The following is a 12923-nucleotide window of genomic DNA, read 5'->3' as shown; positions in this document are numbered from 1 at the left end:
AATAAAAGAATAGGGTTTCCAGATCACCAACATCACAATCAGCCAATAGTTCAGAATGTAGAGCATGTGTGTGTGTGTGTGTGTGTGTGTGTGTGTGTGTGTGGGGTTTCATAGCCGTCAGTCAGTCATTGTGCTAAGTAAAGACCAAACACCTGCTGCAGTGGATTTACCAGGATAGAGGAACACTGGAGAGAGACCAGATACATTCACTACAAAAAGCCAAAAGTATGTGGACACCTGAGCAGCCAAAATGTTGAACATATGATTTCAAAATCATGAGCATGAATCTGCTGCTGTGACAGCCTCCACTCTTCTGCTTTGAGGTTTTTCCCCACGAGATGTTAGATGTTGGTGATGTTGGGCGATGTGGTCTGGCTTACATTCGGCGTTCCGGCTCATCCCAGGTGTCGGATGGGGTTGAGGTCAGGCCTCCGTGCAGACCAGTTAAGTTCTTCCACATGAAACTGGGAACATCATTTCATTATGGAGCTGGTTTTGTGCACGGAGACAAAGCTGGATATATGATAAATATAATAAATAATAAATATAGTGTCCTCAGTGTGCCAGACCCTCAGGACTCTATATTTACTAATTATCAGACTATATTATATTCAATACTATATTGCTGTACTATACTTTTGACTTTAATTGCTCTTGTATAGTTTTAGTTTTACTTCTATTCTTAGTTTTGATATACTTATATTTGTTCTTACTTTTTTTTATTTATCTATACTTCTGTCCTTGTGCAGCTTGATCTTGTCATATCTTATAGAATTATGTTGTAGCATTAATTAAAAAAGTACACGTGAGTACAGTGTGTTGTGTCCTAATACTTTTAGCATTGTGTGTATATATACAGAGAAAAGTAGAGACATACACAGAGCTGTCTTGTCCTGACTTTTGCAAAGAGACAGAAGAGCGAAGAGCGAGCAGCAGACTGATTAAGATGAAGGTGAGAGAAAATTAAATCATCTCAGGCAGCAGGTTGCACCTTCTGTCACATATTCAGCTGGTGCCCCCTACTGGTTGCTGCAGGAACTTACACAGTTGCTCATCTGCAACAAATCTGACGACGATCGATTAATCATTTTTCATGTAAAAAATGCCAAAAGCTTGCTGGTTCCGGCCTCTCAAATGTGAAGATTACCTGTTTTCCTTGTCTTACATGACAGTAGGCTGAATATCTTCAGCAAAGTATTCAGCAGATTAATTGATAATGAAAATAAACGATAGTTGCTGCCCCAAAATTTGCTATCATGTATAATAACAAACACATTGAGCATGTGTAAAAAAGTCTTTCTAATAAATTAGACAGAGATTTGGCTGGCCAGTTTTTATACAAGTCATTCAACTCAGTCCTTCAGCAAACAGTTAAATACACAACGATCATCGTCCAGCTCAGTGCACACAGTCAACAACATGAAAACACACAACAACACGTTCAAGTACTGAAGGAGATTAAAAAGGAATTCCACTGCAGGGGACCGAATCTGCAAAACTCCATTAACATTCTTCTACATTTTCTCACGTAGTTTGGAATTCATTTATATTTCATTGAAAGAACAGTGAAGACAGCAGTGATTAAAGGCAAGTAAAGGCCATCTCAGAGCTTTGTAAGAGGACTTATAGACATTTGAATTGGTCAATTTTATTTCAGCATTTTGTTATTCACATGACAATGTTTTCTTAATGAAAAGTCACAGTGCGTTTATTATTATTTATCATATTATTATTATTGCTCCTTCAGGTGTTTATACTGATCTTATGCACAATTTCATTTTTTTTTAATCTAAATTACCTGGTGAAGATAATCAACCGAATCTAAAATAACATATCAGGGTTTCTTCTTAAATGTCTGGCAACAAAAACCAAGTACAACTCCAATGCGTCAGCAGAGTGTTTATGAATCCCAGAGGTGGATGCATCAAGTGGCCAAAGTTAAAACCTCACTTGGCACTGGACTAACTTGGCCACATATTCCCATCAATTACATCTGTTAAACCCTCATGTTTCATTTAGATAACCTGAATTATGTCTCAATCCTCTCCAGATTCGATGTTTTGGCTGTCGGGTGGGTGGTTTGGCAATGGGTGCTGATTTGGAAGCGATTGTTAGGTAAATAATCATGACATTGTTTAATTCTTGTAAAAATTAATGTGTCTTTCAGTGTCTCCGAGCAGCAGTACAGAGTGAACAAAGCGCAATGCTGCTCTCCAGATTCAGCAGTGTAGAAAAACGTATTTGTTCTGAAATTAGAAGCTCAGAAATAATAAACACAGAGGTTTCTGAGATGCGAAAACAATTGGATGTTCATTGAAGTAATTTATCAAGACAGAAACATTCTCTGGTTCCAGCTTCTCAACTGTGAGGATTTGCTGCTGTTCTATATTATGAACTGAATTGAAGATAATTAAATATTTCGCATATTTTTGGTCAGCAGGAGCTGGATTACTGGAGCACCAAAGGCTCCATATTAAATTTCTTTTCTCCTGAGGGTGTCCTGCATCATTGTGTCTTTGAGAGGGTTCTGTCTTTTACCAAACGATCACAAATAGGGTGATAAATAGGGGCCCACAGCTCTTGTTTGCCCCTGGGGGCCCCTAGGTGGTTAATCCAGCAATGTTGGATGGATGAAACAAGCAATCTGAAGACGTGATCTTGGGTGTCTATGCTGAACTGTAGTTCCACAATTTAGAAGAAAAAAAAATTAAAGTTACAATTATGGACAAGAAATGACAAATACTAAGACTGCTGAATTGTAGCAGTTGAATTAGGACCAAACTCCTGTTAGTTAACATGTTGTCTTGAGATCACAGAATTAAAAATATTTAGAAGCAATCAATGCAGAAAACAGCAGCAGTAAATGAGCCCAAATCAACACCTGTAACCAGTTATGACAGAGACTTCTGACATAATTAATTCAGATGATTACTCCCAGTGACTGATAGTGTTCCAGTGCATGTGAACATATTCAAACTGGAGGTATCATGTTTAACCAGTTCCTCTGAGCAGCAGGTAGACAGCAGAGACAGTGATGGCTGTGGCTGTGTAGGTAAACACAGCGTTATAAAGAGTGTTGGTCCTGATTCGTTCTCCCAGCGTCCTCTGGGTCTCCTCCAGACGCCTCACCACCGCCTCAGACTCCCACTGGTCCCCTCTCTCTGGTCTCTCTGGTGTTGCTACCTGCAGCTGAGCAGCCTGAGTTTCAGCCTGTGGTCTAGTCTCCAGCAGCCTCCTCACCACTGACAATTCACCCTCAACTCTACCAAGTCCCTGCTCCAGTTGTTCCAGTTGTGGCGGGAGGGACTCCAGGAGGGACTCGGTCCGTTGGCTGCCGATGTGGAGGTCTTTTAAGGCTGAAAGAGGCACCTTGGGTGAGTCTGGGGTCGGACCTCCCTTGTCCTGAAGGACACTGTTCCTCTGTGTGAAGGCTTCATTCAGAGCGACCCTGAGGCTGTCGATGAGCGTGCGGAGCTCGTCCTGCTGGGAGCGATGGTTTCCAGCCTGGACTCTGAGGGCTTCCTGCAGGCTCTCTGGACCCTTCTGGGCCTCCAGCAGCAGAGTCCTCAGCTCCTACAAATGAGAGAGGTGAAGGTGTATCAGCTGAAACAAAGATAAATGCACAGTTTGTGTGATTTGTAGTTAACAGACAAAATTCAGAGTCTACAGCCACACTAGCAGCTCTGTGAGGCGCAGTGGTGCTTTGAACTAATCCTAGTGTCAGCAAGCTAACATGTTGATGTTTAGCAGGCATAACGTTTATATTCACCATCTTAGTTCAGAGTGTTGGCATGCTAACATTTGCTAATGAGTACAGCTGAGGCTGATGGTGATGTCACTGGTTTTGCAGGTATTTAATCATAAAACAGTATTGGACAACTTAAAATTTCGACGTGATGATGGTGCTGCATGAAAATTGATAATAATTGATCCTGAGTGGAACATGAAAGTGGCGGACCGATTCCAATTCTTGTCAAAGAGTCAATAAATGAGAACAATCTCCCAGATGAACCTGCATCACACAAGACATTTTTTCTCAGTATTGTAGTTCAAAATGTTACAATTAGTGCTAAAACAGTAAGTAAATTAATCCACCTGCTGTCATCATCCCTCCTCACCTGCAGGCGGACGCGGTTGATGTAGGTTGATCCCATGACCCCGATCAGGGCCCCGAGCACCGAGCCGATGATGGACCAGTTCTTGGTGCGTTCCGCTCTCGTCCTCTCCTTCTCGTGGCTCTCCCTGACGCCCGCTGAGAACAAGGCGAACTTCTCCCTCTCCGAACCCTCTGCGTTCTCGTACGCCGTCCGGAGACGGCGCTCCTCCTGCGGTCAGGAGAGAGCACGAGGGTGGTTCATTATGAATTAATTTCATCGGATCTGTTTTTCCATAAACAGTTACATTACTGAGCAGATCCCTCGGACTGGACTAATAAGTATATTTCCTATAATATCATTATAACCTGCTCAGGCCAATCTACATATATTCACAACAGACCACGTTTACTGTTTATGCCAGTAACATATCTTTTAGTTTTATAACTACACACAAAACTGCCATATGTCTTCAGTTTCAAGAGTTAGTCAGTTGTACCTCCATAATTAATGCTGCAGGAATACAGTAGATCATTTCTGTGCACTTTTGTGTTTGTTTTGCAGCTGGCATTTCCTCAGAGATCTGACTGGACTTCTGTCGATCATCGTGAAGCTCTGGTAGCTCTAAGTAACAGGAGGTTGAAGAGTATACAGGTCTTTATTTTCAGTGTTATTTCCATGCATACGTAAGTGTTGATGCCATTTATTAGTTTTTTTAAAACAAGGAATCAACTTGAGAGGGGTGGTTGCGATATTATGGCATGTTTTAGTACTAAACATGTTACCTGCTTGTGGACTTGTCTGTAATTTTGCAGCATTTAGCTGCACTTTCTGGCAGGGCTTTTCTCCTTTTAATCTCCACCTATTATGCACATTTCCAATTGAATCAGCTAACCTGCAGCAGTTTGTGCTCCTGCGTAGCCAGCTCCAGGTAGTGAGCCTCCTCCCTGGAGACTCTGTCAAGCCGGTCTCTGACCTCCTTCAGCCTGCCCTGCAGGGCCTCCAGGCTGGCATGAGCCTCCCGCACCATCCCTCTGGCCACCATGAACGCTGCCTCGGCCTGGAAGAAATACACATGTCTGAGACTCAGGATCTGTCTCAGTATACATCATTTGCCATCATTTGGCTTATCAAATTATCTAATGTTACATTACTGACGATATTAATGTTATTAAAATATTTACTGGTAATTTACTTTTTTAAACAGACAGTTGCAAACTACTCTAATGGTTCTTTCTGAAGCTTTGCTTTTACAGTAAAAAAGAAATAAAAGGATAAAATCAGTTTAGGTTTAGGTTAAGTCAGTCAGCCAAGACAGAATTATCCGTACATGACATTACAACAACCCAAAATCTTGTCAAAACCTAGCGTCTACCCACATTACCCATGATGCAACTCAATAGCCAACAGTTGAGTCCGAGAGTCGGTGTGTTATGCTAGTAGCAGCTAATGTAGCCTGGAGCCGCTAGCCTCAAGCATAGATGAGGAGCGGGCTACAGAGGTCTGGTTGTTGCATTAAAATAATCTCACATTTCTTGGAGAAATATAAATCTAGTCCGAATCAGGCTTGAAACTAATTCCAGCAACAAATCCCTCCTGAAGGTTATGATGCTCTGTTTTTAGTGTGAATGTTTTAGAGAATTTTAGTTTGTGGTTCTGTTAAAATGTATTGTGTTATACTGAGAGATGTTTCTCATTTATATCAGCGTGGCTCAACTAAACTTGGAAGTTGAGGTGCTTTTTACTGTCTACTGACCTCAGTGACCTTGGTCTGGGCCACGCGGACCTCGCTGAGCCCAACAAACTCTTCGTATCTCTCCCACCAATAGTTGACTGAGGTGGAGGCCGTCTGAGCCGACCTCTGACCCCACTGCCGCCCCAACTCACCTGCATGCTGGGGGAGGGAGAAAAAGGGTAAAAAATACGGCCGTGATTTCATTTGGTCTGCAAAGTTGCAAAGTTTCCTGTACCTGTAAGGCCACCAGGGCACGCTCCTTCACCACCTCGGCTCCGCTCTTTTCATCAGGAGGGGTGGGGTTAGTGGGTGGGGGGGGGCCGGGCTGATGGTGAGCACTGTAGGTTCGGGCCAGAGCGAATTTGCCAGGCAGAGATCCAGGCAGGGAGAGACGGGACAGGGAGCACGAGCCATGAGCCCAGAGACAGATCTGAGCTCCTCTGTACCTGACACAGTGAAGATACTGTTAATCATCAGTTTCAGTGCTGTATTTGCTGTAGAACCAGCCAAAAAGCTCAGGTCTCCCCTGTGGACTACGCTGTGCAGACATACCTCATCGAGAAGAGCAGCAGACAGAAGTGCAGCTCGAAAACTGTCAAAGCTTCACTTTCACTGCAGCTACAAAGCCAACACTGGAACAGGCACCTGTGAGAACAACGGTAAACTGCGCAAGTTACAGAGGTTCCAGGCAATCTGCTAGACAATCTGCTAGAGGCAATCTGCTGTGTCAAAGGGATCTGACTACTGAACTGGGTCCAGCTTTTCTTACAATGGTATTTCTCAGTATCTCAGCAATCCAGCTGCTTTAAATTTCAAAGGTTTGAATTCTTCAAAATTCAAAAGACTGCAGTGCAATGATGATTTTTTCTAAAGTGCACCTAATAAAGTGGCAACAGTGTGTTATACTGATGTTTTTATGATAAGCAAATATCGACTGAGAATATCCATACAGCCAATTTATCAGTTGGGCTCTGATTTATACTACCAAAAAAATAATGAAGTTACTGCTACAAATTTGAGAGCTTGTATAAATTTAGTATGCAAATCAAAATTAGCATTAAAATGTATAATTCAATTCAAGCCAATGGCTGTTAACAAAGCACTCGTGAACATTTATTAAAGGAAAAAAACATTGTGAAAGCAAAAGTGACATTTGTATGAAGTGTCATAACGCACAACTAAAATAAATTAGTGACATTTAAATTCCACGATTGGCCAAATTCCTAAACACATCTAAGTGACACAAAATGTACAACCTGGGGGGAAAGAGCATATGACTAATATGCACTCTTTACATACAGCATGAATGATTTCACAATACACACCGACTGTCCTCATCATAAGCAAACTACTAACATATCACTATAACGAATACTGACATATCAAATGAATTCCCAGACAGACTGGAGGAAGATAAAGTTAAAAGAGGTGTCATTAGTATAACTTAACTGCTTTATTCCCAACTAGCTAGTTAGCTAGCTTTTAGCTCCACGTTGCTAACAGTTACCTGTAAACTGACTTTTTAGTAGTGTCAAAAGTCTGTGACATTCTGCGATAGTTTCACTAATATAACAAGGTATCAAAATAAATATACCTACTTTCTTCAACGTTGTCAAAGCATACATGTTACATGGGTGCAGTTTCTTTTCGCAAAGTAGTTAGCATCTTGATGTCAAACAGATGTCAAATGAAACTGCAAGTAGCCGGCTGACTTTACGTTCAGGCACAAAACGGTCATTCTATTTCCGGTTCAGAGTTCACTGGGGTCCTAGCAGCGCGGATTAGAAAGACAGCAGGCTATCTTCGCAACGAAAATACATTTATTTCTTTCCTTCAGACTACTGTAACGGCTTTTAAACATGTCTGGCAGAGAAGGTGAGACGTCGTTTCATCTCATGGTCATCTGAAAATCCTGGTCATCATAAAAGATAGTTTTTGACAACGTAACACAACTCAGCGTAGCGTGTTTTACTGTGTGGATTAGCTAGCTAACGGCTACCAAAGACAGCGCGAGCCCGATAACGTCATCTTCTTTCACCAAACTACATTAAAAATCTGCCACATTCATGTTTTTTTGTTGTTGGGACATATACATATAAGAAAGACAATGTATTTAGTCCATGTACGAATCATCTGAGACATTCGGCTAATAAATGGTGTCCCAAGCAATAGATAATTTAAACAAAAGTCTGGTCTAACGCTATATTACAGTTTTCCGCGTATTAACGTTATCAACAGGGAAACGAATGTTAATTCTAAAATGTGAAACAGTCAAGGGACAGTAGGCTTGTTGGTGCCCTGGATACATGTTAAATTGAAGAGCAGGTCTTCCCAATTTACAAGTCATGGTGTAATACCAGTGAGGCAACGTAAATCGTCAGATTTAGCCTAACGCTATCAAAGGAGTACGGGATGATGTTCTGGCCACATTAGAGCAAACGAAACGAGAAACGAATCTGTTGGCGTCCAGTATTTCCAGTTGAGCTCTTTTAGCAGGCACTGAGCTAATATAATAGTTATTCATTTGTTGTTCTCAGGAGGAAAAAAGAAACCACTGAAGGCGCCCAAGAAACAATCCAAGGAAATGGATGATGTAAGTGTGTCCCTCTGTCCTCTCTGCATCACACTGCACGATTATTTTCATAATCAGTTAATATAACGATTATTTTCTTTTTCCGCATGCAACTTGATACGTTACATTAACGCAAATGTCTATATTATTATTTGCGCATTGCGTATAGTGTGAGCTTTCCATTATCTCCATCTCTTCATGTTAAAACACAGTACAGATCTTTTCACTTAAAAGATAAACAAACCTGTGATACTAATTTGTAAATGTTTAGGATTGTGACTAATTGCAAAAATAGTTCATAAATAAATGTTAGTTGCAGCCCTAACTAAAGAGGAACATAAGACAGAAGTGACATCATGGAAAGAGTAGTCAAAGGATTTTAAACTGTTTGTGTGTCTGCAGGATGAAATGGCCTTCAAGCAGAAGCAAAAGGAAGATCAGAAGGCCTTGGATGCTTTAAAGGCCAAAGCTTCAGGAAAAGGACCTCTAAGTAAGACCAGAAAGACATGGTGTATATGACGTGTATGTGACCCTTAAAGGAAAGGTTTCTGAAGTCTGTCTTAATACAATACTAACATGCACAATAGATGAGAATAGAAGAGCGACTCCACTGGTTTTAAAAAAAGTCTGATTGTATAGAAGTGTATGGAAAAAAACTTCTCACTTGATTTATTACCTCAGTAAACATTTTCCTAATGAGTTTATGGTCTCAATCGCTAGTTTCGAGTCTTCAATACATCGTGATGTTCATTTTCCAAATTATGGTCCCACTTAGATTAAAATAGATGATGAAGTAGGGTACGCTTTAGGGCGTGGCTACCTTGTTACCTCGCTATGATGGTGACATGGGTATCCATGGCTCTGTACATTTGTATAGCTGTGAACTTACATTTGAGTGTTGTCCATGTATTCGTCAGTGTGTTTTTAGTTCATGAAAGTTAATTTAATTTTTTTTTTTTAATTTTAGTCGCCTAAAAATGTCTTGTTCAGTTGTACTATAAGGCGCACTAAATAGTCTGCTGTGCATTTTTTTCCAGTAAGTATATTTTGTTTTAAGCCTTTTTTTTCCCGCTAGCCAAAAGTAGCGTCCCAATTAATATCATAGTTAATGTGAATTACGAATGCACCTTGCTAACCAAGCTAGCGTTAGTTGATAACATTGTTTGCTATGCTAGCGGTACTTGCTCCAGCAGTCGCAGTGAGCAGATGGTTTCCAGTTTAATGGCTTTAAAAGATGGGTGTCAAAATCCAGAGTCCTCGTTCAGTACCAAAATGCAATCGTTTGTCTGAAGCTTATATGAGGCTTCAGCAGAGTTAGACACATCAAGTTATGTAACACTTGTCTTTGTCCTGGTAGTCATGTGTAGGTTTATTTCCTGTGTTTTGTCCCAGCAACAAACCCCCACACGACTGCCAGGACAGATAAGTGTTATACACACATATATATATATATATTTGTGTGTTATGTTTTCCGTGTCCACATACGTCCATGTGGTAAAAATGTCATCGTCTGCCCATATCAGCAAAGATTTGCGTGGACATATCCACTGGAGTTTATCCAGCCCTTTACAGCGACCAGTGAATCTAGATGTACATATGGGCATGTGAGTATTGTGTTAAGAGAGACAAAGGATAGAAAAATGCAAACCTATCCTTAAGGCTTGAAGTCGGGAAATAAATGAATGTGGTCGTGTGACCAATTAAACCTCTCACATGTGATAGTTCATATGAAATCAAAACAATCTCTACTTTCATTTGTAGTCTGCCTGTTACAAACACACACAAACGCAGAGTTACAAACTAAAAACAAAAAGCACGGTCCACTGGAATTCATTTGTCGGATAACAGGAGGTTTTCTTACACACCAAATTTATGTTTCCTGTTGTCTTTTTTTTTTTCTCCAGGCAGCGGTGGCATCAAGAAATCGGGCAAGAAGTAAAGTCTGAATCTGACAACAATGTTTGTTTGCGTCCTGTGTCGGCGATGTCTGTATGCTCGCTGAGTGAGAGTTTTGCTCTGTTAAACATGGACTCCATCAAACTAAAAAACCTGCCCTGGTGTTAAACTCCTCCACCAGTGAAAATGTACAGAAAATGCATTTAATAATTTTAAATTTCAAGGACAAGAACATCTGTTGCCAGTCAGTTCAGGCACCCACATCATAACATGTAATTAGAGTTTTCACACTGTGATATTTGTTGTTGAGAACAGTTCACTCAGTCACACACACACTGACCAACAAACTCAGTGTAGAAATGAAGGTCTGCTCCTGGAAAGCGTGAAAAAATCCATGTGAAACTTTAACTAATCAGAAACACAACTCACCCCAAGTTCTTTTTCTTCAGATTTTTGTTGTATTGTAAAGAGGGAGATGCTAATAAAGTTTTTGTAATTACTGCTTGTTGATGTTAATTTGTTGTTAGTTATTAACTGTTTCAGGCCTCATTAAAGGATTCATACAAAGCCTTGAAAGTTTGGAAAATGTCTAATAATAATTATCTGGTCTTTCATCTACACAATCACTCACGTAAACCAAAAAACGTCTTAATATTTGAAATGAAACAATCCTGTCGTCATGTTTTTTTGTTGTCTCCTGGCTTAAAAAGCTGTACGAACCCTGTTATTAAACCACAACTTTGGTTACAACATGATCCTGAGTCGGGTTGAAATCATCAATTTACAGTGCATCCGGAAAGTATTCACGGCGCTTCACTTTTTCCACATTTTGTTATGTTACACCCTTATTCCAAAATGGATTAAATTAATTTTTTTCCTCAAAATTCTACACACAACACCCCATAATGACAATGTGAAAAAAGTTTTTTTGAAATTTTTGCAAATTTATTAAAAATAAAAAACTAAGAAATCACATGTACATAAGTATTCACAGCCTTTGCCATGAAGCTCAAAATTGAGCTCAGGTGCATCCTGTTTCCACTGATCATCCTTGAGATGTTTCTGCAGCTTAATTGGAGTCCACCTGTGGTAAATTCAGTTGATTGGACATGATTTGGAAAGGCACACACCTGTCTATATAAGGTCCCACAGTTGACAGTGCATGTCAGAGCACAAACCAAGCATGAAGTCAAAGGAATTGTCTGTAGACCTCCGAGACAGGATTGTCTCGAGGCACAAATCTGGGGAAGGTTACAGAAAAATTTCTGCTGCTTTGAAGGTCCCAATGAGCACAGTGGCCTCCATCATCCGTAAGTGGAAAAAGTTCGGAACCACCAGGACTCTTCCTAGAGCTGGCCGGCCATCTAAACTGAGTAATCGGGGGAGAAGGGCCTTAGTCAGGGAGGTGACCAAGAACCCGATGGTCACTCTGTCAGAGCTCCAGAGTTCCTCTGTGGAGAGAGGAGAACCTTCCAGAAGGACAACCATCTCTGCAGCAATCCACCAATCAGGCCTGTATGGTAGAGTGGCCAGACGGAAGCCACTCCTTAGTAAAAGGCACATAGCAGCCCGCCTGGAGTTTGCCAAAAGGCACCTGAAGGACTCTCAGACCATGAGAAACAAAATTCTCTGGTCTGATGAGACAAAGATTGAACTCTTTGGTGTGAATGCCAGGCGTCACGTTTGGAGGAAACCAGGCACCGCTCATCACCAGGCCAATACCATCCCTACAGTGAAGCATGGTGGTGGCAGCATCATGCTGTGGGGATGTTTTTCAGCGGCAGGAACTGGGAGACTAGTCAGGATAGAGGGAAAGATGAATGCAGCAAAGTACAGAGACATCCTGGATGAAAACCTGCTCCAGAGCGCTCTTGACCTCAGACTGGGGCGACGGTTTATCTTTCAGCAGGACAACGACCCTAAGCACACAGCCAAGATATCAAAGGAGTGGCTTCAGGACAACTCTGTGAATGTCCTTGAGTGGCCCAGCCAGAGCCCAGACTTGAATCCAATTGAACATCTCTGGAGAGATCTGAAAATGGCTGTGCACCGACGCTTCCCATCCAACCTGATGGAGCTTGAGAGGTGCTGCAAAGAGGAATGGGTGAAACTGCCCAAAGATAGGTGTGCCAAGCTTGTGGCATCATATTCAAAAAGACTTGAGGCTGTAATTGCTGCCAAAGGTGCATCAACAAAGTATTGAGCAAAGGCTGTGAATACTTATGTACATGTGATTTCTCAGGTTTTTTATTTTTAATAAATTTGCAAAAATCTCAAAAAAACTTTTTTCACGTTGTCATTATGGGGTGTTGTGTGTAGAATTTTGAGGAAAAAAATGAATTTAATCCATTTTGGTATAAGGCTGCAACATAACAAAATGTGGAAAAAGTGAAGCGCTGTGAATACTTTCCGGATGCACTGTATAGAGAAACTTGTTTGTGATCAACAACTTCTGTCTACTGTCAAACAACAGTTGTATTAATAAGACACGTCAGACTTTCGTGTGTGTAAAACGTTCTTGGTTTGAAGGTAATGGGTATCCTTGAGGCCTAACAAACATTTATCTGTGCTGCTGTTAAATTGTATTTTTTGAGGCTAGACTGAATGTTAGAAACACCTCTCAGTA

At 41.0% G+C, this 12923-nt stretch overlaps 2 protein-coding genes across 2 annotated transcripts; one reads left to right on the top strand and one right to left on the bottom strand.

Moving 5' to 3' along the window:
• Positions 1 to 2991: 2991 nt before the first annotated feature.
• Positions 2992 to 7449, bottom strand: ccdc51 (coiled-coil domain containing 51). Its single transcript, XM_070903386.1, has 7 exons — positions 7428 to 7449; positions 6382 to 6474; positions 6065 to 6275; positions 5851 to 5988; positions 4990 to 5154; positions 4119 to 4325; positions 2992 to 3573 (listed from the first exon to the last, which is right to left on the bottom strand). Exons 2-7 carry the CDS (start codon positions 6384 to 6386, stop codon positions 2992 to 2994), a joined length of 1308 nt encoding a protein of 435 aa, XP_070759487.1. The 5' UTR covers positions 6387 to 6474; positions 7428 to 7449.
• A 135-nt stretch (positions 7450 to 7584) lies between these two features.
• Positions 7585 to 10796, top strand: tma7 (translation machinery associated 7 homolog). The gene is made up of 4 exons (XM_070902970.1): positions 7585 to 7704; positions 8367 to 8422; positions 8804 to 8891; positions 10306 to 10796. Exons 1-4 carry the CDS (start codon positions 7689 to 7691, stop codon positions 10338 to 10340), a joined length of 195 nt encoding a protein of 64 aa, XP_070759071.1. The 5' UTR covers positions 7585 to 7688; the 3' UTR covers positions 10341 to 10796.
• The last annotated feature ends 2127 nt before the right edge of the window (positions 10797 to 12923 follow it).

This window comes from Enoplosus armatus, chromosome 3 (genome assembly GCF_043641665.1).
Source record: "Enoplosus armatus isolate fEnoArm2 chromosome 3, fEnoArm2.hap1, whole genome shotgun sequence".
Taxonomy (NCBI): Eukaryota; Metazoa; Chordata; class Actinopteri; order Centrarchiformes; family Enoplosidae; genus Enoplosus; species Enoplosus armatus.
Note: the sequence above shows the minus strand (reverse complement) of the source record. Positions and strands in the feature narration are given on the sequence as shown.

Coding starts and splice junctions, on each gene's coding strand:
- ccdc51 (XM_070903386.1), bottom strand. Junction 5,989..6,064: donor GTGCCCTGGTGGCCTTACAG/GTACAGGAAACT, acceptor TCCCTCCCCCAG/CATGCAGGTGAGTTGGGGCG. Junction 4,326..4,989: donor AGGAGCACAAACTGCTGCAG/GTTAGCTGATTC, acceptor TCCTGACCGCAG/GAGGAGCGCCGTCTCCGGAC.
- tma7 (XM_070902970.1), top strand. Junction 8,423..8,803: donor AATCCAAGGAAATGGATGAT/GTAAGTGTGTCC, acceptor GTGTGTCTGCAG/GATGAAATGGCCTTCAAGCA. Junction 8,892..10,305: donor TTCAGGAAAAGGACCTCTAA/GTAAGACCAGAA, acceptor TTTTTTCTCCAG/GCAGCGGTGGCATCAAGAAA.